At 37.2% G+C, this 26,521-nt stretch overlaps 3 protein-coding genes and 1 long non-coding RNA gene across 5 annotated transcripts; 2 read left to right on the top strand and 2 right to left on the bottom strand.

Moving 5' to 3' along the window:
- The first annotated feature begins 655 nt into the window (after positions 1 to 655).
- On the top strand, positions 656 to 9,386 carry LOC146305320 (Fc receptor-like protein 5). The gene is made up of 6 exons (XM_084712887.1): positions 656 to 1,142; positions 2,064 to 2,327; positions 3,579 to 3,824; positions 4,034 to 4,156; positions 6,573 to 6,644; positions 8,380 to 9,386. Exons 1-6 carry the CDS (start codon positions 1,112 to 1,114, stop codon positions 8,430 to 8,432), a joined length of 789 nt encoding a protein of 262 aa, XP_084569013.1. The 5' UTR covers positions 656 to 1,111; the 3' UTR covers positions 8,433 to 9,386.
- Positions 3,523 to 8,360, bottom strand: LOC146305321 (uncharacterized). Its single transcript, XR_014769146.1, has 3 exons — positions 6,819 to 8,360; positions 4,012 to 4,148; positions 3,523 to 3,611 (listed from the first exon to the last, which is right to left on the bottom strand). It is a non-coding gene; the product is annotated as an uncharacterized LOC146305321 (long non-coding RNA).
- A 391-nt stretch (positions 9,387 to 9,777) lies between the features above and the next one.
- On the bottom strand, positions 9,778 to 16,293 carry LOC146305319 (Fc receptor-like A). Of its 2 annotated transcripts, XM_084712892.1 has the most exons (5): positions 16,060 to 16,199; positions 13,749 to 14,030; positions 13,276 to 13,536; positions 12,128 to 12,271; positions 9,778 to 10,880 (listed from the first exon to the last, which is right to left on the bottom strand). In XM_084712892.1, the coding sequence occupies exons 1-5, from the start codon at positions 16,088 to 16,090 to the stop codon at positions 10,834 to 10,836; spliced, it is 765 nt and encodes a 254-aa protein (XP_084569018.1). In that variant the 5' UTR covers positions 16,091 to 16,199; the 3' UTR covers positions 9,778 to 10,833. The 2 variants fall into 2 exon arrangements, with proteins under 2 accessions (XP_084569018.1, XP_084569017.1); XM_084712891.1 differs by lacking the exons at positions 9,778 to 10,880; positions 12,128 to 12,271 and having other exon boundaries at positions 12,691 to 13,536; positions 16,060 to 16,293.
- Positions 16,294 to 20,054: 3,761 nt separating this feature from the next.
- LOC146305318 (butyrophilin subfamily 3 member A2-like) lies at positions 20,055 to 24,501 on the top strand. Its single transcript, XM_084712899.1, has 3 exons — positions 20,055 to 20,224; positions 21,613 to 21,954; positions 22,942 to 24,501. Exons 1-3 carry the CDS (start codon positions 20,167 to 20,169, stop codon positions 23,295 to 23,297), a joined length of 756 nt encoding a protein of 251 aa, XP_084569025.1. The 5' UTR covers positions 20,055 to 20,166; the 3' UTR covers positions 23,298 to 24,501.
- Positions 24,502 to 26,521: the final 2,020 nt, after the last annotated feature.

Raw genomic sequence — 26,521 nt, 5'->3', positions numbered from 1 at the left:
TACATCAATATATATAATATATAGCAGGAATAACAACAACCCTCCCTCATCGAGCCTCTGCCAGTCACAGGTGGATTTCTCACACAAATCACTGTCATAAGTGCTGATCTTGCATGCAAACATAACACGTGCAGTTAACATCACATCACTCAGTCCGTTACAATATTTATAACTAGTCAGCTAGTTAGCCAGCATTTTGCTAACAAATTTAGGATGTGACTTCTGCTACGGTCTAATGGAACTCGTGAACTTGTAATTACGACACGGAAGTCGTGAATAGAACGTCGTAAACCCTGAGCTAACAGAAAACCTCCAGTTCACAATGTGAAGCATGACATGACAGGCCACCCTGTGAAACAAATCTAAATAAATAAATATATATAAATATGATTTATATAGGGAATATAAAGTCATGCCAACCTTTATTTTACTAAAACTCAACTTGAACTTTTTTATCAGTTGCTTCCCCTGTTATTGTTAATGATTGATATTTTTGACTTCTGAAGGGGAACATGCTGGAAAAGTTTAGGAGCCACTGCTCTAACAGTTCCCCCAGCAGCATCTTTTGACCAAATAATTTTTTTTCTTTTCAACTCAGACGAGCGTAGCACACAGCATATCTGAGTACAAGAAACAGGAAAGGGGAAAGTTGACCGAGGTTCTGCCAGGTACCACGTTTACTCAACTGTTATTGAAGCACAGAGCAAAAAAAAGGGGGCAAGACTTAGGAAGGGTCAGTTGCAGTCAAATGCAGATGGCACATGTCAACATCATCCTGGCTCATGTACCTTTAGCGATGCAACAACCACTAATAAATTTAAATGTAAGTTCAGCTGTCGAGAGTCACAGACCTTTTGCACACTTCTCCTCTGTGCAAAGGCAAGAACAAGAAAGACTGAGGTGTTAACATGGTTTTCTGAGTCTGTTTTGAAACAGGTTTAATCTAAAAACATTTAGGCCAACAAAAGAGTAAAAAGAGGCTATGGTCACAAAGTTTTTTCTAGGGTGCAAAAAAAACAAAACAAGAAATTAAAGCAGGAAGCTGTGGCTTCAGTCTGAATTTAGAGGTGTGATCCAGCTCCACGGACAGTCAGTCTGCAGTCAGAGCAACATGGCGATAACAACACTCTGCGCTGTCGTTGGTGAGTGTGTGTGTGTTTTAGTTTTAAAATCTTAATTGCATCTTTGTGTCTGATGTCAGTATCTGAAAACTTTCTGATGAATCTCTGTGACCAGATTAAAAGATAGAAGAAGAAGAACATGCAGTTTTTTAACAGACAGTAAAAGGAGGAAAATTATCTGCTTACAAGTATTATTTTGGAACTAAGTTATTTTACCATGAATAACTTCATAAATACACATAATTACTTACATTAGGCTTCTAATGCATACAATGAACTTAACTTTGTTATATATCTGTTATCACCAGAACTGATCTTGTGCAACACAAGCTTTACGAACACAACTCAAAACTGTGACGTACATAAATAAATATCAATACGTTGCCATAAATACACAAATTAATTTTAAAAAATTGCAACAAAAGCTCGTCGCCTCACAGAAAGATATTCATCTTTCAAAGTGTGTGCAGACGCTGCAGCTTTTATCTTCAGAAGTGTTAGTTTGTCTTATCGCGGCTTCACCATCTCAGCAGCTTTCATATGTTTGTTTGTTTGTGGGCGACGTGATGCATTTATATCATCTTCTGTATTTAATTTTAACACCCTGCCGCTGCAGATTATATCAGATTTGTTTCTTTGGTTTTGTCTTTATAGGACTGTGTTGTTGACAGGCAGAGAGAACATTTGTTCTTAATAAAAGAAAAAAACAACAACACATTGACTCCACAGCCTCCCAACAGCTGACAACATGCATCGCTGTTGTGTTTTCTAATGAACTCACTTGTTGTTCAAAATAAAAGGAAGGAAGCAACAAAACTGAGGGGGTGACAAATTTGCGGGTCAGCAAATTTAGCTGTGTTTTCCTGCTTGTTCACCTCTGCAAAGTTTTCTATCTGACTGACGTGCAAAATCAGTTTACCAGCATCTGTTTGTTTCTCGCAGCCACTCTGAGAGTGATTCCCGACAGATCCCAGTTCTTCCAGTATGAATCTGTGTCTCTGAGCTGTGGGCAGCAGGGAAACTCCTCTGACTGGAGAATTAAGAGGAACACATCCAAACACACAAACCAAGAGTGTGTCAATTCCTGGAATAAAATAAATGAATCTGGATGCCACATCGATTCCCTTTACCCATCAGACTCTGGAGTGTACTGGTGTGAGTCTGCAGCAGGAGAGTGCAGAGATGCTGTCAACATCACTGTGACTGGTGGGTTTAAACATGCATGGACACGGACACACACACACCCACACACACACACACACACACACACACACACACACACACACACACACAAATAAAAAACAAACAGCTGTAGTCCTTCTCATCCCAGGTCATCAAATACAAATAACAACATTGTGTCTCGAAATTATTCACCTTTACACTGAAAAGTACTTGGTGAGGTTTAGACACCAAAAGTACTTAAATAGATTCAGGCACCAGAACTTGGTTAGGTTTTGGCACTTAAACTATTTAGTTAGGTTTCTGCACCAAAATGACTTGGTTAGGTTTAGGCACTAAGATTATTTGGTTAGGTTTAGAAAAACATACATTTGGTAAGATTTAAGCACCAAAAGTACTTGGCTAAATTTAGGCAACAAATCTATTTGACTGGGCACCAATACTAATTGGTTATCTTCAGGCACGAGGAGTACTTGGTTAGATTCAGGCACAGAACTACTTAGTGATGTTTAGGTAAAAAAGCTGCTTGTTAAAGTGTTGGAAACAAAACTAGGATAGGTTTAGGCAACAAAGCTGGCAAGTTGGGTTTAAGTAACAAATTACGTGGTTGAATTTAGGCCCCAAACCTACTTGATTAGATTTATGTACCTAAAGTATGTGGTTAGGTTTGGGAAATAAAACTGTTTGGGTTTAAAGCACCAAAACTACTAGGTTAGGTTCAAACGACAAAGCCTCTTGGTTCGGTTTAGAAACCAAATCTACTGGGTTTAGGCACCAAAACTATCTGGTTAGGCTCTGGTAATAAAACCATTTTGTCAGGTTTAGAAAAGACAGGTTTGGTTGGGTTTAGTCACCAAAACTTCTTTGGGAAATGGTTCAGGTGAAATATGTTACATGATATACATTATGTGAGAGATGAAATGTTATGTAACTTAAAACGTTAAGTGATAACTTTTGGTTTCGTACAGGATGTGAACCCAGACCTGGGTGAAACTCCTGCACTCGTTCAGCTCGCCCACCAAACCTCCTGTATTTGCAGACTTTCTCACTCTTTATACTGAGTGATTTTTACATCATATAGAAGTTTATGTGAGCCTACTGCGTCTAAAGACCTAAAGACCACCTTGTGCGTCTGTATGAGACGCCAAAGGGCGTGACAAAATGTCTATATGTTTGAGAACTTGGGAATGAGAACGGGTTTGTTAGAGAAGAAAAACATTTACCGTCCTTCTGTGACACACAAGGGTTTTTGATCACCATAGCTGATCTGTCACCCAGGTGGTCCTGTGATCCTGGAGAGTCCCGTTCTTCCTGTGACGGAGGGAGACAGTGTGACTCTGCGCTGCTTAAACATGATGACCTCATCCTCCAATCTCACTGATTTCTACAAAGATGGACGTCTCATGAGGAGCAGCTCTACAGGAGAGATGATCATCCACAGTGTTTCTAAATCTGATGAAGGGGTCTACAAGTGCAACATCTCTGGAGTTGGACAATCACCAGACAGCTGGCTGACCATTAGAGGTGAGCAGAAAAACAATGTTTTTTTTTTAAAGAACTTTCTGCTTGAACATAAACACATTTTGAGAAAACAGAATGAGAGTAGATAACAGTTTGTCAGTGTGAGATTCATCCAGGGTGTGATCTGCCCAGCACAAAGACTCACAGTTGTGTAGGCAAATCTTGTTGTGTTTATTGCATTGAGGCCAACCTGCGGTATTTCTGTTTCTAAGCGGGGCGTCCCGGTCCGCCTAACTCCTCCGTCACGCATATTCTACTTCCTGTGGTGGTCGTGTGCCTCACACTGGTTGCGCTGGTCTCTGTGATGCTGCTGTGTTTCTGGAGGAGCTACAAAGGTCAGAATGTTTTCGTGTCAACAAAATGTCACTTTGCATCCTGCTGTCTCAGTGTTACTTTCTGTCTATCGAAGTCGCACAGAGAATGTCAAAGTTCAGTCTGCAGCTTTGAAACAGTGACATGAAATGAATAAATCTGAACTCAGGTCCTCTTACTGTACAAACCTTTACTGACTGAACTTCTTTGCTGCAGTAAAAGTTCATCCTCTGAAATTTCCTCCGAGTATAAAAGTAAAACATTTTTACTGAACTGACTGAACCTCACCTTTTCTCCCTTTGTATGTTTCGCCGTTACATCTTTTAAAATATTTTTGTCATTGGGTCTTTTATGCCATTTTTATCTTATAAAGCTTTACAAGTTTTATGTTGTTTTTACTTGTGTCTTTTACATCGCTTTTGTCTTTTAAGTCAGTTCCGTGTTGTATCGTTGTTTATGGCATTTTTGTCTTCTTGTTATGTCTTTGGTATAATTTTGACTTATAACATATTTTTCGTTGTTTTTGTCTTGTTACATCATTTTTTCTTCTCATGTCTTTTACAGCGTTTGACTTTTATGCCATTTTGTCTTGTTAAATTGTTTTCATCTTGTTATGTTGTGTAAGTCTTTTTACGTCTTTTTTGTTACGTCCTGTCACGCCTTAAATGTCATTTTCGTCTTGTTAGGTCTTTTTCGCATTGTAGCATGTTTTCTGTTGTTTTGTCTTGTTATGTCCTGATACGTCTTTTTCGTCTCATCGCTCGTTTTACGGCATTTTAGTCTTGTTACATCTTTTACATCGTTTATGTCTTTTCTTGTTTGTGTTTTGCTACATTTCTAGTCAATGTCATCTTGTTATGTCTTCTATATAGTTTTGTAGTGTTACATTATTTTTGTTTTTGTTACATATGTTTTTTATGTTATGTTTTATGTTTTATGTCTTGTTACATCTTAAATTGCTTTCGTCTTGTTGTGTCTTTTATGACATTTTCGGCTCATGTCTTTTACGTAGTTTGATCTTGTTACGATGTGTTTGTATTTATGTCTTGTTATGTCTTTTATTTCTAATGTAGAGAGTAAAAATAAAGTTGTCAGGAAAAGAAATGCTCAAGTAAAGTACAGATACCTGAAAAATCTACTTAAGAACACTAACAAAGTATTTGTACTTAGTTACTTTCCACCTCCAGTTTACATGAAAGATTCGGTCTGTTCACACCGTGAGACCCATCCTGACAATAAGGTGAATGACTGACTGAGAATGTCTCCACCTACATAACTATGTCTGAAATGTCAAAACCAGAACAAGTCTGACTATTCATTTTCAATAGAGCAGACGAAGGCTTTGACTTGTAGTGACGTACGGAGACGGAATAATGTTCATCAAGCATGTTTACATCACAAACTCTTTGTGTGGCCCTTTTTGTCCTGCTGAATATGTTTTGCAGAACAAATAGATCCGACACTGACAATTCAAGATGGAAAAATATTAAAGGTCTTCTTGTCTGTGTGGGATAAATGCTTGTGGTGCAAACAGCAGTGTCTTATCAAGACTTCCTGAATGCAAAAACAAAAAAGAATATGAGACAGATGTGTGACATTTCATGCCACAGTTGGTGGCGACAATAGACCTGTCACAGCTGCACTAGAATAAAATAGCTAACATAGCTACAAAAAGAACTACATTAAAATTATATAGCTATGTGTGCAATAATAAGAGAATTGTAACAGATGTTTAAAAGTAACACAAAAGGTATTTTCCCTTGTAACTAATCACTTTAATACACAGTAACTGGTGAAGTAAGTCAGTTACTTTTAAGAGAAGTAACTAGTAACTGTAATCCTGCCTGACACAGTGTGACAGGAGAGATGCTGTGTTGCTGCCAGAGGACTGCTGACTAAGATTACAGCATGTTCAGGAATAAATGATAAAATAATAGAAGTGTATATTTTTCTTTTTCCTCTGATGGTCTGAATAATTCACTAGATTTGTCACCAGTCATTTTATTCATATATTAAATATCTGGGCAGTAAAAAGAGACCCACTGCAACTGGGAGGCAGTTGCTTTGTCAACATATTGAATCTCACTGACTAAAGATTGACAGACAACAGTAGTTACTTTAAATTTTTTAAAATAAAAATTAATGCTAGGAACATGCTACCATCCCTACCCTATTTATTTGACAGTTTTCTTTTGAACCAACTGATCATACACAAGAAGAAACAACATGTACTGTAAACTAACATAATAATTTTACATAGATGGTCGACAGACTATTTTTGGGGAAATCAGAACCATATTTCTATTTTTTATAGACTTCTAATCACACATGACACACAAATACTTTTTGTTTTCTTTTCAGCTTTTCTGTTTTGTTTGTTTTCACATAAAATCTGTGTTTAAATGTTGGTGTGTAACAGTGAGAATTGTTGTGTTTCAGGTAAAGTCAGCCCTGGTGTCTCGTATACTGATGTCACCATCACACCGATGGTACAACCACGGAGGATCAGAGGTGAACAAAAACACACTCAAACACACTTTTATAGACCTCTTTAACTTTAAGTAACAGCTAACAGTTGATGTGAAACATAGAAAAAAAATCTTAAATATTCTTAGGAGATTTTGAACTAAAAACCAAAACCAGATCAGACTTTAGTTTTCAGAGTATAAATCAGTGTAAACTCACCTCTCTGCCTGTTTATCTGTGGGCTACAAACTTTAGTTTGACTTCACTATGGAATGAGCTGTTACGTAACCTTCCCCTGGGCTGTGTGTGTTTGTTCCTGCTTGGAGACAGAAGTTCCCGCCATCTTAGGTCTGTCTGGGCCAACCCAGCTCCATGGTTGCCTTGTTGTAAACAGTTAGCTGTAGTTTATAACTCCGCCCCCTGGACTTCAGCCCACAGCAACTCTGAGTCATTAACTTACTATTCTGAGACTGACACAGTTTCTATTTTTAACTTTTAATGGCTTGTGGAGACGCATGATAGGAACGTGGATACAGAGCAAATATAAACAGACTGGTGACACATGTAGATGGAAGGACGGATATAGGAGCGTTTCACAGGCAACCCTGCATCGCATAATGATAATAAAGCTGAACGTTGAAACATTGTTCTTCAGGACAGTTTTGAGATAATTGTACTTTACTTGAGTATTTACATTTTCTGCTACTTAATGACTGGGCTGCACTAAAAAAAAGATGAATTTACATCTTAACAAAGTTTAGCAAAACTAGGTTTAAAATGAGTAAATCCAGATTTAAAATAAAGAAGAGCTAAAGCTAGCTAAAAAGTTCAAACATTGCATTATTTATTTATTTAAAAAAAATATGACATTACTTGCTAGCAACCTAATATGTTTAAAAATTACATTGTTTGCAAACTAGCTAAAAAGTTGACAAACCTTTACATTGTTTGCTAACCAGCTTAAGAGTTTACAAAATGTTATTTTGTTTGTTAGCTAGATCAAAGTTAACTTAATATTACATTTTAATAACAACAACATTGCCTATTGATTGTCTTGATAACAGTTAATCTGGTGCAGATTTTATATGAAACAAATTATGACACATAATTACAATTTGAACTATTCAACACAACATGAGTGTGATGTTTAGAGGTGTTAAGGCGGCAGTAGGCGGTTTACGTTCGGCGTCATGGGTGAAAATTCCAGACTAACCTCATTTGAAAGAGAGGGCGTTCCTATTGGCTGTTCTCCAAATGCAGACGTGTATGCTCATCTTCTGAGATGCTGAAACTACATGTTGAAAATCCTGCAGCTTGTGATAAATTCCCAATACTTCCTTTTCTTGCAATGGTGTGAAGTACGTGTGTGAACACGTGTGTGTGAACACGCGTGTTTTTTCGGGATGACGAGATAAATTAACCTGCTCTAGCAACAAAACAAGCTTTGTTAATTTAAGATAAAGAAAACCTTAACTCTTGATCTTAATATAGCAGCATAAAAAAAAACAGCTGCAAACACTGATGTTCTCAAACAGTTCACGTCTCACCTTGTTTTCTGTTGGTATGAACACGTCTATAGAAATGTTATTTATGAATAACATAACCTTGAGATTCGTGCTTCTGAAAGGCCTCAAATAAATGATGAAATATATGATAGTGTTTCTATTATTTTGTCCACCTAATTGCTGTAGTGTTGTGTCTCTCATGTTGACAGTGTGTGTGTGTGTGTGTGTGTGTGTGTGTGTGTGTGTGTGTGTGTGTGTGTGTCGTTCCTCTACAGATCTGGAAGCTTCATCGACTTTCTACTCCACAGTCAAACCAGGAAACACCTGACAGGAAACATCAGCACCTCTGTAGACGTGTATATATCATCATTTTATACTCAACATCATAGTTTCTTTGGACAAACTTGAAACTGATCTGAGCAAAAAATAAAGTCATGAGACAAGACGCTTCAACCCTCTGCATGTGTTTCAATACGGATATTAAATATCAGAACCTCACCTGAATCAATTCTGATTTAAATCTAGAAATATTTAATCAAAGACAAAGTCTGATCGAGCTTCTGGTACTTCGATGCTCATGTTTGTCTCATTGCTGAGAACTGGGACAAAACTGTAAAACCTCGTAACAGGTCAAACTCCTGGTGATTTCATGTTTTATTAAAGAGCGTTTTTGTTAAACCAGGAAGTGAGACAGGGCTCTGTAGAGTATAGCTCGCCCTTTATTTTAAAATCTGTGACGCAAGTTTAATAGAAAGTAAATAACACATTTTCACACCCACATTATCAGGAGCTGTTGTTGGTTTTAGATTTTATAAGTGACATATATTTCATGCATATAAACCCTTAAAATTGTCACAGAAATGATATCAGACTTGTATAATCATCGATACCTGAGCAGCATTTTAGGCAGTTTCAGCAACAACTTTCCATCATGGATACAAATACTCATGTGTAAAGATGTAATCTGAACTATTTATATCTGGTGAAACAGGTATTTCCTCATCACGTCTCACGCCACAGGGAACTCCTTTCTATTGATCTTTTCAGATACCTGAGCCTCGATGCGGCTGCAGCTTCCATCATAATGACAGGGGTTTTTATCATCTTATCATAAAACCTTCCTAAAGCAGCTTTTCATTACAAACTGTGACCATCGGCTGCTTTCTTTCTCTGGTTGCTTTAATAATCAGAAAATGACCACTGGACTCGGGGAAACACCGCTTAGTAATCAGTGTACTGTGTAGTATTTACCCCAGAAAATACCAGGTATTTTCTCCAGGAAACATACAGTAGCATCTTTGTAAAGACCAGTTCTGTCCTTTGTATGTCATTAAAAGAAAATTTCCCCATTTAGAAACTTCCTTCGTTCTTGAACTTAACACAAAGAGGTTTAACATATCACTATTTTATTTTTGTCTGGAAGGAAATAGTCACAACAACTGACTGAAAGAAATACTTTATGATGTAAATAAAATAGATTTATTGCCTGGTTAGATATTAAAAGGATGACCGGAGTGAAACTTATCTACTCACCCTCATGTCGATTGAAGGTCGGGTTTAGTTTTTTAGTCCACAAAAGAGGAAACAGCGTCACAGAATCTCCCAAACAATGAAAGTGAAAAGCCTCGACGAGCCAAGTTGTCATTTCCACCATGTTTTAGTCTGAATCTTCACTGTAGATCTTTAGCTTGGAGCCACGTTCACAGACACACTGTCTGAACTGGGTGTGTGTGTGTTGTGACAGTGTGTAAACAGCTTGCTGGGGTGTTAGATCACACCAGATGAGCAGTATGAAGGCGTTTTACATTTTTATTGTGTGTTTTTTTAATGTTTAATAACTGATCACCGTTCACTTCCATTCTTTGGGAGAAAAACTGTTTTCCTGTGAAACTCCAGAAGTGTTTTGTGGACTAACAAAATAAACCCGACCCTCAGTCGGCATGAGGGTGAGAGGACAATGACTGAATTTTCATTTTTTGGGTGAGCTATCCCTTTAACTGATTGGCACATTTGAAAACAAATATCCAAAAGCCATTTCACCATTTATTCAACAGGTCAGAACAGTACAGCAGAATCTGTAGAGGTCAGATCCACAAGTTAAATTAACATGTAGGCAGAAGTCAAAAGGATATAAACAATAAATCAGATTCCAGCTGAATCATTTCAAACTGGTGACACCTGCTGGTCAAGTCTTGGTATTACGTGTCAAGACTTAAAGACCTCCATGAAACGGTCAAAATAAAGGGATAATACACAGTATTACACAGCTACTTACAAATCAGTACTTTGATAGAAAATATTGATCTTCCAGAACAATAACAAGTCTGAGGCTGTTTAAAGAAGTAGGAAGAAATTATTAATAAAAAGAAGAAGATCAAACAAGTTGAAAGATTGAAAGGCTGATGCTAATATGAAAAAACACAAAACATGCCTTTTTGATCTGGTATACTTTAACTTTAATTTAAAATATATATATATATATACATATAATGTTGTACACGTCATAAACTTTTGAAACTGAAAAATCCAAATCTCCCAATTTCCTGAGAATATATACAGATATATAGAGAGAGACAGAGACAACTATATGAATAAAGCTTATATAATTATCATCAGGTTAAACATGAAGGTCATCAGCTGCAGCATGACTTTCATGTGAGCATCACATACCAGCTATGAGATGAGAAAAAGCTGTTTTATATGAGTCAGGTCTTCTTTTTTCTTCATGACTACAGTACGAGATGATTAGAAACTCTCCCCTTTGCATCGGCTCGAGCTGCAGGAAAACAAAACAGAGTTAAAGGTCCAATGTTGTCACTTTTGATCATAAAGCACGAATAGATGTCATTACAGAGAAATGTTCACAGACGCCGTACGCAGAAGCTGCCTTTAAACGAGCCGTCAGGACGTGTTTCAGGTCGTGTTTCCGGCTGCTCTGCCTCAACCCTCTGTGATTTTAACATTACAGAGCTTTCCGATGGACAGAGAGCTTCATTTGTTGCTAAATTAGCAACTAACTAACCAACTGTGGCTGCCGTTAGCTAGTTAGCTCAGTTAGCCGTGCAGCTAGCTGTCTTAGGACCTGCTCACACATACACAGCAGCAGGAGGGGCTGGCATAAGATAAATCAATGAAAATGAAAAGCCTATAAGAGAAGAGAAAACACACCAAAATCCAACATGTGTTCATTGTATGACTTTTGATGAAGAAGTGCCTCCAAGAAATGACCCTGTGTGCATTTGTTTTATTACCTGTTAGTTTTGAAATAGCAGGATTGACGTTACGTTTCCCATAAGCTTCAATATAACTGACACCAACTCCTGCAGCATAGAAAGTTCTAGAGTGATGTAATGACGTTCCTTGAACAGTGTAATCTGTTCTACCAGAACCCCAGAAAAAAAAAAAAATCTAGAGCAGGAAACGAACATAACAGATCACGTTTAATTATGTTTTAAATTCCACATGGTCAAAGTCTCTTCTTTGTCACCTGTCAGTTATTGTGTCATGTTCTAGTTTTTCACTTCCTGCTTTGCGCCAGCATTGTTGCCGTGACAACCAGATCTGTGTGTGTTTGCAGCGCCTTGTTAACCACAGTCAAGTCACATGGAGGCAACATGACCCACATAACACACAGAGCACCACATGGACTGGAAAATGTTTTTTTTATAGATCTTTAACCTGAAAATGTTTTTTAAAAAGCTGATAATGTTTCTGATGTTCAGTGATTTTTCAGGGGGTCTGAAAAAAAAGATCCCCTTCAGACATGTTTTAAAACACAGAAATAATCTACTTGGAATCATAATTTGTGTTTTACATGGTTTATGATAAAAAGACAAGAGACAAGAAAAGAAAAGACAAGACGAGATGAGACGAGTTGAGACAAGACAAGACAAGACAAGACTCCATTTTGAACAGAGTCGTCCCTGTTCTCTGTCCCCTTTGCGGAGGAGGCCAACAGAAAAGATGATCAATACCAGGATCAATACATTCTGTTATTATTGGGAGTTTCCGGGCTGTTCTTACCTCGAGCCCACTTTCTGTGGATGAACAAACACACGATGAAGATGATGGTGTAGAGGACGAACAGCAGGATGGTGCACAGCAGCTTGGGCCCAAACAAGACAGGAGGAGGAGGAGTGGGAGGAGCATCGCTGGGCCGAGGTCTGACTGTGAGGAAGAAAAGTAAAGTTTATTTGAATGGAAGAATTTGTCTTTTCTGTCCACATGATCAGTTATCTTCCTTATTGTTTGGGTCTTACGATGTATCGTCTAGTGGGCTTAAACATTTAAGTTTCTCTTCTGTTAATTTGTCATGTTGTCATGTCACATAAACATTTCATTTGTTCCACGTCTACTCCGCCCTTCCCGCCGTTTCACACTGGGACATTTCAGCCCTGGGTTTAGTCAGTTTTCAAGGGATAACCCCACAAACTCAGGGCTAACCCTGCTCTAATGCAGGGCCAGCAACCCTTAGGCTAAAGTCAGGGTTAGTCCACTTTGGAACAGGCCAGTGTGAAAGCTGTCTTTGACCCCAGGCTAAGAGAGTTCTTGGCCTGGGGCTCACAGGTCATAGGCTGGGCCTAAGTGTTGTGTGAAAAGCTAAATTAAGGTCTAAAAGTTGTTTCAAACCATTGTATCAAACTTTGGCCGCAAAATGCGCAAATGTAGTCATGTTTGAATCGATTGAAACAAAAATACACGGGATGGATTCTTGTGTGTGTGTTGATGTGCTGCTGAAGTCATAAAGCGTGAAAACGTCTACGTATGGAGGACGTGGGAAGGATGGGACTTTCACCCAGGAGACTGGGATTTGTGTCCTCTTGACTAACTTCCGCAGGTTAACCTTGACTAACATGCTTATTTTAAGCCAAACTATAATTTTTCCCTGAACCCATCCAAGTGGTGCCTAAACTCAACTAAACTGCAACCATTTCACAACACTGACCATGTCTTTCATAATCACGACAATGAAGGTTACCTAACTTTTGTCATAAAAATCTGGGTGCTAAGCAGAAGAACAAATACAAAAGTATAAAGTTGAAAAGCCAGAGGATGCTCATTATAGTGTTTTTCAAGCGACTGAATGAAAATTAACAGAAAGTAATTATGCTGTAATTTCAGCTTTTGAAGCAGCCAAGTGCTGCCAAAAACATGACCATCTATCATGTTACCTTTCACTTCCAGCCAGCTCTGTTTTGAGCTTCCTTCTTTGGGATGTTCACACTTGTAGAACCCTTCATCAGACTTGGACACAGGTGAAAGGATCATCTGTCCTACAGGCTCTTTGCCGATGAAAACACCGTCTTTGTGGAACGCAGCAAAGAAATCTGAAGTAGGTTCTTGCTGATCATGATATCTGTAGGAGCAGCGAAGCGTCACAGTGTCTCCCTCTGTGACAGGATATGCCGGGCTCTCCAGGATCACAGCGCCGACTGAAATATAGAATAGAGTTTGGGTTCTTTATGACATGGACTGTTGATAATGGGGTTCTTGATATATTGGTGTATTGATAATATTTTTTTAATCATTTTTGGCACTGATATTGGGGGTTTGGGGGGGGTTCTACTCAGGATACTCAGGATATTTTCTAACATTTCAGAAGATTCTAAACACGGCAGTAGGCTGCATGCACATTTGGTGTTACCTGTCACTGTGATGCTGACGGTGTTGCTGGACTCCCCCTCTGGAGACTCACACCAGTACACCCCGGTGTCTGATGGGTAGGCATCCTCAATGGTGCAGGAGGACTCACCTGGGATCCCCCAGCCAAACCTGCATACATCAAATGCCCGAGAGGAGATGTTTCGTTTCACCTTCCAGCTGCCGGAGTTACTCGGTGCTCCACACCGCAGGTAGATTTCCTCGTACTGAAAGAACTGAGATCTGTTGGGAGTGATGATCAGTGCAGCTGCAGGGGGCGTCAAACCTGAAATAATGAATAATGAATGGATGAAATTTTTTTGTTTTCATTTGTGTTAAATGCAGATATTTTTGTGATTTATTGTTGAAAAGATAAAGCTGCATTAATCGAGATGTTCTGTATCCATATTCAGGTAAAAGTCTGTAACACTGTGTGAAACATGTCTCTTAAAGTGAGGAACCTGCAGAGAATTACCACCAACTCTGAGCTTCACAGCTCTTGTCAACCTTCTTAGGGTCATCGTTGTGGTTTTCACAGCACATTAACCAAAGCGTGAGCTCAGTCAACAAACCTCTCACTCAGCTGCAACACTCATCTAATGGCACACACCTATATTTAGTCCCTGTTTACACATGGTATAAACGTGTTCTGGGGGATCCAATCACAAGTGCACATCTCAAAATGTGTACATGAGTGAGTCCGGGGCCACGCTAAAGCGCCAACTACTCAACTGCCATCTTTGAAGCCCACACGAAACAGCTGTCTGATTTCCATTTGGGTCACTGCTCTCTTATCTGCCAGCAGATGTTTGTGTTCTGTTTCAGCTGAATTTACCACTTAACTAGAAACTGTAATTTCCCCAGACTCCCTTAAAAAAACAACATTATATGAAAAATAATGTGAAAAAGAAACCTCAAATTCTTCATCATTTGTACTTTCTTGTAAATTCAACATTAAACTAATACATCTTGTACATTCTTGTAAAAACATTGTGTCAGTTTGTCACAGCATCGCATCCCAGTTAATTATTTAAGTCACCAGATAATAAACTAAAGTGGTCATGTGGTCAAAATGTCTCATTTTCAGGAAAATATGACTCCCTAACCACGTAACCACGTAACCACCTAACTGCGTGTATTTTTACCAGTAAGCACCACCATACTGCTGTCAGATTGAAGCCAGCAGTACTTTTGTTTAGTTAAGTTAAAGATTTGTTACAGAAAATTTTCGGCGGAGGGAGGGCCGGCCCACTGTCGACGGAGATCATGGTGTATTTTTAACTTCCCAACAAACAAACAAAAGCAAATTAAATCAAAAGGACGTTCATGTTGAATTAAGTAAAGTTGAACAGAAATGAATAAACAAGATGTTTTGGCAGGTGGCAGGAAAGCTTCAGTTCGATGACGAAGCTACAGTCAACGTTTCCAGTGAGGCTTGACATTTACAGATATGTAAGAAACTAAACAGTGAGCAAACTGTCTAACATGACGGTGCACTAACAGGAAGTACCTGAACTGAGACACAGCTGTTGTTTGTCAGCTAAATAGTTAACAAAACATTAATTCTTTGCTTCCTAGCTAAAAAAGTTAGCTTAGCTTTGTTAGCTCATGAATTATTTTGTTTGGTCCACCTCAAAAAAAAAACCCCCCCCAAAAAAAACCCAGCCATTTAAAAAGTTAAACTTCCTAAAGTTTAAGTTTAAAGTTAGGACTGAATCACAGTTTAAATTGGAATGTGAGGTTTTGGTGCAACAGATTTCATCTAGGTTTAAAGCAAAAACTAAAGTTTTAAAGAGAGGTTTAAGTTGAATCTTTCTTAATTGTAGGTTAGGTTTAAGGTTGGTGCGACATAATTTAGACATAAAACAGGAAGTAATCTGGTTTAAAAATAAATTCTTGTTGGCTCCAAATGAGAGCTAAAACAAAAAATATTAATTTTTTTTAGTTCAAATGACTTCAGATAACACATTGGGGCTCATATGACTATTACGAATGAATGAATTAATTATGAATTAATCAAATCAGGCCAGTTAGAAGAGTTAAAAATAAAGGCTTTTTATGAGCAATATACATTTAACATATTCAAATATAAGAAATCTAGATTTTCACAATATTTAGGGCATCAGAACGTAACACGCTGCTTTGTTTCATTAAAACACATAAATCATCAAGGACTCCAGATGTTGGATTGTTCTGGGTCGATTTATGAGCAAACTCTGATTTTATTAAAAGGACAAGTTAATTAAAGTTAATTGTTTGATGAGCAGAGACAAAGGACAGAGCAGGAAGCAAATCATGTAAATGAAATTACTTACAAAGTATAAGGCAGAGAGCGGTGACCTCCATCTCACATGGTGGTTTCAGTCTTATGCTGTGACAAGTTTCATCTCACTCGCTCACGTCCTGACCAAGAAACAGGAAATCACAAACTTTACGGCTGCAGAATACTGCATAAAAAAAAACTGATCTGGACTGCAGCACACCTTTTACAGACTCGCCTGCCACTGAAGCCAAACTAACAACTCTATCTCAAAAACAAAAAGAAACTGACAACTACATGTTGTTTTCAATTGAAAAAACAATTTCCTCTTTAATTTGGAACCAGAAATGTGGAATTTATAGATTTTTTGAGTGTGATTCAACATATTTCTATAAGCACCAGACAAAAAAAAACTGCTGATGGAGTGAATCTCAATCTGCCTTAAGGAAGAGAAAGTAACATCAGGTCAGTTTTTTTAAATGAATATGATCCATAACATTTGAGTGAGACATTAAATGTCAGACAACAACAGCTCATCACTGAATAAAGCTGGACTTTCAAAATAAAAGAGAAATGTCGCACACACCCCACACAGCTGTGTTATAAGAACAAACATCAGTAATTTGGCAATTTGTAGTGTTTTTGGCAACTTACAGGAGAAAATCGCAGAATTTATTTGTGGAAAAGTTGTGTCCCGGTCAGTCGTCCGTGCCGACTCTTCGTCACACTTCGTCACACGCCGAGTAGGTCCTGCTGTTTACTGATGGTGATTATGTGATTTCAAACAAAAAACTCACAATGTCTTTGTCTTTTTCCACAATAATGTTGCAGGTACCAATAAGTTATATGAGAAAATCACTGAATTTATACCGGAAGAGACCCAGTTGATTTTAAAATGGACAGGAGCACCTGGGAGCTTTATTTAAATACAGAACGGGGTCTCTTTTGTCTAGAGGAAGTCAGCATTTGTTAAATTACAAAAAAAAGTTGTGATTTCATTCTGTAAGTGCCGCTGAAAGGCTCCATGTTTCACAGTTTGCTGACAATGCTCTACTGAGCGTATATAAACGAATCCCCAAATACAAGTGATGCTCCTCACTAAAAACCGGAATCAAACTGTCAGCCACAAGAGAAACTACATCTGAGTCACATTTCAGTAAAACAGGAAGTGAAGCAGCCACATCAACAGCTTCAACAAATACCTGGATGACAGACTGACAACTATCTTTAGAGTCATCGGATCCACTGATGTTTTGAAATATCTGTCTCTGAAATTTCTGCCTTCACTGCAGTAAAGTCACGGTGAACATCTTCACCGATTTCAAGATTATAAGATTCATTTATTTATCATTTAAAACAGTTGTATAAACCTCAACATGGAGGAAACTTTTTTGAAGTTTTCAGACGATCCCGCCATCATCAGCTGGATTTCATATCAGGAGGAAATCAGCAGAGTGGTGCAGAGAAAACAACCGACTTCTCAATGTCAGCAGAACCAAGGAGCTGATTGTTGATTTTGTTATGGTTTGAGAAAGTGGAGGACCCAAATGCAGACGATAGGAGGCAGAGGGGAGAGTTCAAAAGATATTTATTATCTGCAGACCAAAAAAACAAAACTTACAAGAGTGACGTGGGAGAATCCAAAAAACAGGCAGGGAGGAAGAAAACCAAAAATCCATAAATCCAAAAAACACAGGGAAACACAGACCAGCACAGAGACGAGACGAGAGAGTGAGAATGAACCAACAAAGGGGCAGAGGACAAGACACAGGATTAAATACACTAGGAAGGGGAAGGAAAACAAGACACAGGTGAGGGCAGTCAAGGACAGGTGAAAGTAATTAGTGATCACAAAGGGCGGGAAAACAGACAAAGACAGGAAGTAACAACAGAACACATGAGGGAGGACCAGAACTACCAAAATAAAACAGGAAATGACAAACAAAATCCAACACCGTGACAGATTTTACAATAAAGGAGGAAAAGACGTACACGTCTCTCAGCATCAGTGGAGCTGAGGTGGAGCAGAAAAACAGTTTTAGGTTCCTGTGAATCAACATCATAGTGAAAGAAACCCGCCACAGCCACAGCCTGTTCATTCTGCTGACATCTGCCAAGAGATATACGAGTATCCACTGCTGAATCACCAGTCTACATGGAGATGTGCTGAGGATGAATACGATTACCAAGTATCACAATGTTAAACTAATGTCTCTGTAATGTTTCTTCCCATTACTTTTGGATTACTTCTAATGTTAGCAACTGGTCTGTTCAGCTAACATAAATGTAACATAATTCTGTGAAGCTAACGTTTGCGGTTGCTCTGTGTCGCTAAGGTTTGTGGCTAAAATTAGCAGGTTTCACTGAGAGTATGGTGTCATGAGACTTGTAGTGTGTGCGCACTGGATATGAAAGTATATTGTTCTTTGTTTTAAAATATAATTTAAATTGTAACCCTGCTAATTACCCCCAGTTTTACTAATTGTAACTGTAATCATGCTGTTTTTTGTAACTGTAATGGAGTACAGTTATTTTTGCTACGTAATCCCAATATATGTGATCTGTTACTCCATGCATGAAAATAAATAACAGTTCTTGGCATCAAATGTCCAAAATCATTGTCATTAAATGTATTTTAGCCTTTTGCAGAATCATTTTTATTGTCTAACAGGAAAACATGAACACTTATTAGAATAAATACCTTCAACTGAATAAACATTAACAGACATCAGCGTAAAACAACACAGCCACATATTTCCACTTCTTGATTTAATGGATGGGAAATGAAAATCTGGTGTCCAGATGCCATCAAACTGCTTCCCTTTTCTCAATAATTCAATCAAATTCATCCACTCAATAAACATCACTTCAACACAGAAGAGAAGCAAGTAAATACAGTTTGTGTGACAAATAATTGTGAATAAATGTAGATTCACACTGGAGATTCTTGGGGAAACTTTTAAAACAAAGATAATTTGGATGGAAGACATGAGGAGCTGAATAATGAAAGAAAAGATAAAAACACTTGAATCCCCTGCAGTCACATTTTGATCGAAGTTATTAATCACTCATGAACAGTTAAAGTCTCTGCTCAGTGAGTCTGACTGTAACTGAAGGGAACGTGGCCTGTTCAGGTTAGTGTCCCCATCTGCTGGTGTGATTTAAGACCTGAAATTATAATATGTCCACAAGAGAACTCAGGATTTACAGACTAACATGAGTTTAAGAGGAACTGCATTTATTGAACCAAACAAACTTGTTACTTCCTGTGACGTTTTTTATCTTGCTTTTGTCTTGTTATGTTTTTATAACTATAACTATAAATATACATATATAATAGCCTCTGTGTGCTCATACAGGTGTGTTCTGTTACGTCATGACAGTCAAACCTGCAAATGTTTCTGTTACACTCTCGTGTGTGTGAGGACAGACTGAAATGTGTGCATTCTTTTTCTGTGTTTAATTATAAATTTAAATTTGAGTCTAAAAAACTACAACAGGTTGATAAAACTTACATTCTTTATGAGTTTATTGTTGATGTGGATCATTTTTTAGATTCTACTACTTTAAGTGATCAGTCAGTGAAATAAAACAGAGATTTGTATCTGAGAAACATTTTCAGGTTTGACTCTCGTGGTGAAAAAACATCTAAACATTTTGAGCAGAACGACTCACACAGCGACAAAACAACTTTTCATTTTGTTGACCTCAGACAATTTACTGACACAAAAACTTAATTTTGAATCTTAAATGAAGTGTTTTAGTGAGTAACTGCCTTCTGCAAACATGCAGCAGAGTTTAGATCTTCCATAAAATAGCTGTGAGAGTTTAAAGAAAGTTAAGACTGTTTCAAAAAATTAGCCAAAAATGATACAAAAATGATAATTGATTATCAAAACAGAAGCAAAATGTCTTCTTCTACTTATATCACCATCTGATCTAAACATCTAAGTATGAAAATGATGTTTGAAAATAGACAAACAGGCAGAACAAAAGATAACCTGCTGGCAGGTAATTATTTCCTGTTCAGCAAGTAAAAGTGAAACTGTTTTACTATCTGACGGTGAGATCATTCACTCCTCTTCATTCAGTGTGATTAACTCGGTGAGATCGACTCGGTGAGATCGACTCGGTGTCTCAGTCTGTTCTTCATCCAGAGAACATGAAGGAGTTAAACTGCCTGGTTTTTTTGTCCTGTGTCTCTGTTCTGACTGTTTCAGGTGAGTCTTTCTTTATTTAAGTGCTCAGACAGCAGACATGTTTTCTTCTTTCTGTTTTTCTTTGTGTTCTTTATTAATGTGTTTGAAGATTTTCAGACTGTTAGAAATTTGCCTTTTAAATTAATTTTGAAAGTCAGTTTTTTTCATCCTCCTTGTATTTTTTATCTGTTTTGTCTTTGGTGTTCGTGTTGGTGAAACGTTCACAGCACCACCTGCTCTGAGAAAAAAGGAGTGGCCTGAAGACCGTTTCTGCTTTAACTTTATCTCTGAACACCTGTGATCTGATAAAACAGGTCTGGGATTTTCCATTGACGTGCAGGATTGAACATGAAGTCAGATAATGCAGATAGATTTAGAGAAAGCAGAGACGGGAAGGAAAGAAGTACAAATACTTAGTTACTGTAGTTAAGTAGAGTTTTCAGGTGTCTGTACTTTATTTGAAGATTTATTTTTCAGAGAGCTTTTTAACTTTTACTCCTCACTTTTTAACACAAATATCAGAATTTTCTACTCCTCACTTCTTCAAAACAGGCTTGTTATTTTAGTTTTAATACATTTGAGGGGAATTAATAATTATTTTTATTTTTGCATCATTGTGTGCCGCCTTTCAACATCAACACTGACTTTGACTTAAATGGACAGTAACACGTAGAAAAGATGATTACTTTGTGTTTCCATCAGTGCAGATCACACATGAAACAAAACCTTCAAAAAGAGTTCATCTGTAAAACTTTTTCAAAAGAAGATTTGCGTTCTATTCGATATACATATGAAATATATACTTATTTATTTAGAAATATTTAATTTCCTGATTTGATCTGCACCCAAGAATTCAGCCATTTAATGTTACAAAGAGATGAAAAGAAAGTTTAATCTGTTTAGGTTTTTTTCTTTCTTTCTTTGTTTCAACACTTCTTGTATGTCTTGTGACTTGAACTATTTTACAATAATGCAACCACATTGTGTAACTAACTCTTGCCCAAAGTTATTATAGTTACATAAAACTTAACAAGAAACTAAATTGAGCTGTGCAAAAACATTTTAGTTAACTGAAATAAAAATTTGACTTTATGTCGATGTCGGCTCTTCCTATCATTGTGAAGCAGAATTCACCATGCGCTGGATTTTTTGGTCAAATTTTTCAGCACAACAATGATGTGTTTATTGAGACTGGGATTTCAACATGACTGTCTTCACAAAGTGTCATGTTTGTATTTTAATAACTGTTGTAGGTTTACAGTGGATGAAGCTTAACTGGACGCTGTGATGATTCCCCTCATCTTTATATACGTCAAGAAACTTCTTGACTTATTTCCAACTCATTTCTTACATGACATGAATTCTAACTTTGTTACTGTTTCTTGTTTGTTCTTTTATTTTTCTTGCAGCAGAGTCAGAGTTGATTTCTTCACAGCAACCAGTCGAAGTCCTGGCTGGTTATGATGTCATTCTGCCGTGTCATCTTGAACCTCCAATCAGTGTCAGGTCCGAGACGGTGCTGTGGAGCAGATCTGATCTGAAACCAAAGTACGTCCATTATCACCAAGATGGACGACTGATGTTTGAGTATCAAGATCCATCTTATCGTCAACGCACGAGACTGTTTATGGATGAACTGACGAAGGGAAACGTCTCCATTAAAATCTTCAAAGTGAAAATGTCTGATGCAGGAACTTACATTTGTTCTCTTCCTTCAATGAACAAAGAAGCTTCCATCCAACTCAGAGTTGGTAAGTCACAGTTTGGAAAAGGACCAAAGTATTTTAGTTAGAAACTTAAGTTAAAAATAAAGAACAATATCCCATCATGCACTGCGCTCACACAGTTACCAATTCATTATCACGGCCTCTAGTGAAAAAATGCTGCACTTCATGGAAGTTTTACCATTTTCTGTTATTTAATCAGTCAGTAATTAATTGCGCACAACAAAGGAGGGAACAGCTGGACAAACTAATTCAGTATAACAGTATAACAATAACTGACTGTATTTTAGTTGTAAATGTTTGAATAATCTTTAAAAGAGTTTATTCAACATTAAACATCAGGAGTCTCCTCCATCATCAACTATGAACATGAACTGATCCTAACAGAGACAGAGTGAACTAAAACATCACACCACAGTTTAGAGGAATCAATAATCTTTTCTCATTAACCTTTTATTATTTTCTATAAATCTGTTTATCAGAACATAAAGAATCACATTATAATCTGCATATAAAAACAGTGAAGGAGCACCAGTGTCAAAATACTCTGTTACAAGTAAAAGTACAAGAATTACCAGTAAAATGTGCTCAAAGTGTCAAAAGTACAAGGATATATCCCATTAGATTATTAATATTGACATACGGGGCTACAGCTAACAAGTATTTTCATCAGTCATTTTCTTGATTAATCCATTAGTTCTTTGTTCTGAAACACGTCAGAAAATGTTTCCTCAAAGGTTTTGTTTTGTCTTCAACTCAAAGATATTCAGAGTAAAGAAACAAGCTGACATTAACTGATAACTGATCAATAACCTCTCATGCAGTGGTTTGTATTTTTGCCTCACAGTAAGAAGGACGTGGGTTTGAATCCGTGTGTGAAGTTTGTTTGTTTGCATGATGTCGTACTTACAGTTCAACCAGGAGTCTGAGCTCTGCAGTACAACAGTGTTGACTCATTTAAAGATGGACTGATTCTCTTCTATATAAACATGAATATATTTCCTTCTTCAACAGAACAGTCTGATGTGATTGGCTCACATGAACCAGTTCATGTAACAGTCGGTCATGACGTCATTCTGCCGTGTCACCTGAAGCCTCCATTTAATGTGACAACACTGGTAGTGGAGTGGACATGGAATGGATCCTTTGTTCATATCTACAGAAAAAAGGAGGATGATCTCAAAGACCAGAACAAGAACTTCAGAGGTAGAACGTCTCTCTTCACTCATGAACTGGTCAAAGGAAACATTTCACTGAAACTGATCAAAGTAACTGAACAGGATGCAGGAAAATACACCTGCTTTGTTCCTAAACTGGACAGTCAGGTCAGGAGAGGCTTCATTAACCTCATTGTTGGTGAGTACAGCTAAGATAAAACACATTAAAGTGGAAACAGACAACTTTTCAAGGTGGTATTATTGTTTGTGCTGCAGTCACAAAGACAACATGTGAACACAACCTCAGAGCTCTGAGGAGGAAATGATCAACACCACTGTGGAAATAAGAGACAAGAAACCTGCAGGTTCACTGAAGAGACACTCAACTAAAATAGATTTTAAAAAATGTTTTGTTTCTGCTCCTATTTTTCATGAGTTGAAGCAAAAAGTTTCAGAACTTTTTAAAATCTGTGACCAGCAGCTCTAGAGGTCGGTTGGTTGGTCAATTATTATATCAATTATTTTTTAAATAATAAAATCATGTCTGTGTGCAGAAAGATGAAAGTGAACCAAACTAAACACAGATGGTTTCATTATTCTACAGTCATTACACTGTGAAATCAACATTTACTTCATAATGATAAGTTAGAGCAAAGAACTGTTGTTTATTTCCACTTTAAAATAAGAAAAAATATATATTTATTAAGTGTTAAAAGTATTTTAGCTCTTATGATCACAATTCTAATGTAACACAATGTTTTCAACAGACCCAGAGGAGAACAGAAACAAAGGAAATCAGACTGATTCTGGTGAGTAAATATCTGAGTTTTATTTATTTATATCCTCATGAAACATCACCAGCACGACATCTACTCCTCCTGTGAGGATCAATTTGATCAGCTTTTCATTTTTCATTTCATTTTTTCTCCACAGACAAAAAAACAGAAGGAAACAAAAATACTTGTGAGTAAATAAAAAGTTGTGTTGAGTTTAATCCTTCAGGAAACTGTTGAAGCAGTCAGGTGTTAAAGCTCCACCTGCTGGGGGTTTGTTGAATTTGTTCATCCAGGACAGTTTTTCCTTCATCACTGTGGTCTGAGACGACTGATGAGTTCATTATTTACAGTCCATCCCTGTAAAGTGTCAGTGTTGTCTTCATATCTGGTGTCTGCTGTCCTCAAGTGGACAAAAAATCTGTTATTACAGGTTTAAATATTTACTATAATTTATTTTTATTTCTTTTTTGTAACTGTGAAACATTTTGCAGCTCAAATGAATCAATATTTTATCATTTCAGTGAGTTGATTCAGTGTTTTTCAGGACAGATGAGAAGTTGATGTAGAAAAATGGATGGATGGATCTTAACTTGGAAGCTGAATGAAGAAATCTGTCTTTTATTTCAGGGTACTATGTTTTGATTGCTGTCATCATCTCTGTAGCTGCCATTGGATTTTTCATATGGAGGAAACGTAACAGTAAGTTACAATAATTTTGCTGTTTGTTGACAAATTCAACTCCAATCCAAAGAAAGTTGTAACTTTGTGTAAAATATAATAAAAACATAAATCAATGATTTGAAGAAGAAGAATGTGAAAGAATTTCAGTTTAAAACTTCAACAATTAGTGTCTCAGTTCACAAACACTGAGTGTTAAAAGAAAAGATGATGGATCACAGAGAGAAACATGAAGCTGTCACTACTTTTTAAAAACATGTTGGACGCATCAAATTCAGAATGAGTGTAAAATAAAAAGAAACAATAAAGTTAATCAGTTTGAACTGAAATATCTTGTCTTTGTTCTGTATTCAACTGAATGCTGGTTGAAAAGTTTTGCAAATCATTCATCTTTTATTAATTATGTTTTACAGAAAGTCCCAACTTTTTTTGAATTTGGGTTTTTTAGTGCATTTATTTATCTGGTGCTTTTATCCAAAGTAACTTAGAATAAGAAAATTCAACACTGTGGATACAAACCAAACATTATGAAAATCATTACTTCGTAATGTGTCACAGAAACATTAAAGAAATACAAATGAGCTGATTGTCCATAACAACAATCGTCTTTATTCTATTTCTGATTGACTCAGTGTCTACAGTGATGAAGAAATCCATCTTTTCACATCCTGTTCTGACTTTTTCTTCTTTGCTGCTTCAGACAGACTTTTATTCTTTTTCTAAGAGTCAAAGAAAAGAAAAAGCTCATCAGACATTTTAGAAAATACTGACTGATAACTTGTTTTGTTTCATATAGATTCTCCTGCAGGACAAGGTGGGGCAGGACATCAGCCCACATTGCAGCTGGTTCCACTGGCTGGTAATGTTCAACCAGGTACTTTTATCCATGTAATCTTACATAAACAACACACAAAACATGGATGTCCTCAGCACTGACTGATAACTTGTTTTGTGCCGTAGGACATCGGGCGGAGTATAACTTGGTTCCAGTGGATGGTAATACTCAATTAAAATTTTTATTTTAATTTTAATTTTAGTTGTCTAATTTTACACAAACAACACGTAAAACATATTTGTCATCAGCCATTTTAGAAAACACTGACTGATAACTTGTTTTGTTTCGTATAGATCCTCCTGCAGGACGAGGCGAGGCAGGACCTCAGCCCCCATTGCAGCCGGGTCCACTGACTGATAATATTCAACCAGGTACTTTGAGTCTTGATGATGGGGGAGAACCTCAGGAGGAACGTGAACTAGCTGCCATCGCTGGTAATATTCAATAATAATACTCTTCTAATCTTACAAAATCAACATGCAAAACAAGAATAACATCAGCCATTTTGGAAAACACTGACTTGTTTTGTTTTGTTTTGTATAGATTTGGGTGCAGGACAAGACAGGGTGGAACCTCAGGAGAAACGTGAGCTGGTTCCACTGGCTGGTAATCTTCAACCAGGTACTTTTGCTCATGTAATCTTACATAAACAACACACAAAACAAGGATGTCCTCAGCACTGACTGATAACTTGTTTTGTTTCGTATAGTTCCTCCTGCAGGACAAGGCGGGGCAGGAGCTCAGCCTGCACAGCAGCCGGGTCCACTGACTGGTAATGTTCAACCAGGTACTTTGAGTCTTCTAATCTTACAAAATCAACATGCAAAACAAGGACGTCATCAGCCATTTTAGTGAACACTGACTCGTTTTGTTTCGTATAGAGATCACAGAGGGAAACATGAACCTGTCACTACTTTTTAAAAACATGTTGGACGCATCAAATTCAGAATGAGTGTAAAAAAAAAAAGAAACAATAAAGTTAATCAGTTTGAACTGAAATATCTTGTCTTTGTTCTGTATTCAACTGAATGCAGGTTGAAAAGTTTTGCATTAAAGGACATTTATTTATTTGATGATTTTATCCAGAGTAACTTAGAATAAGAAAATTGAACAATATAGAAACCAAAACATAACAAAAATCACTGAAG

The sequence above is a fragment of the Lutjanus erythropterus genome, chromosome 23 (genome assembly GCF_056507025.1).
Source record: "Lutjanus erythropterus isolate fLutEry1 chromosome 23, fLutEry1.hap2, whole genome shotgun sequence".
NCBI lineage: Eukaryota > Metazoa > Chordata > Actinopteri > Lutjaniformes > Lutjanidae > Lutjanus > Lutjanus erythropterus.
The sequence above is the reverse complement of the archived record's forward strand: the minus strand, read 5'-3'. Positions and strand labels throughout refer to the sequence as shown.

Coding starts and splice junctions, on each gene's coding strand:
- LOC146305318 (XM_084712899.1), top strand. CDS start 20,167: ATGAAGGAGTTAAACTGCCTGGTTTTTTTGTCCTGTGTCTCTGTTCTG. Junction 20,225..21,612: donor CTCTGTTCTGACTGTTTCAG/GTGAGTCTTTCT, acceptor TTTTTCTTGCAG/CAGAGTCAGAGTTGATTTCT. Junction 21,955..22,941: donor TTCCATCCAACTCAGAGTTG/GTAAGTCACAGT, acceptor CTTCTTCAACAG/AACAGTCTGATGTGATTGGC.
- LOC146305319 (XM_084712891.1), bottom strand. CDS start 16,090: ATGGAGGTCACCGCTCTCTGCCTTATACTTT. Junction 14,031..16,059: donor CGCTCTCTGCCTTATACTTT/GTAAGTAATTTC, acceptor TCATTATTTCAG/GTTTGACGCCCCCTGCAGCT. Junction 13,537..13,748: donor CGTCAGCATCACAGTGACAG/GTAACACCAAAT, acceptor TCTATATTTCAG/TCGGCGCTGTGATCCTGGAG.
- LOC146305320 (XM_084712887.1), top strand. CDS start 1,112: ATGGCGATAACAACACTCTGCGCTGTCGTTG. Junction 1,143..2,063: donor AACACTCTGCGCTGTCGTTG/GTGAGTGTGTGT, acceptor TGTTTCTCGCAG/CCACTCTGAGAGTGATTCCC. Junction 2,328..3,578: donor TGTCAACATCACTGTGACTG/GTGGGTTTAAAC, acceptor TCTGTCACCCAG/GTGGTCCTGTGATCCTGGAG.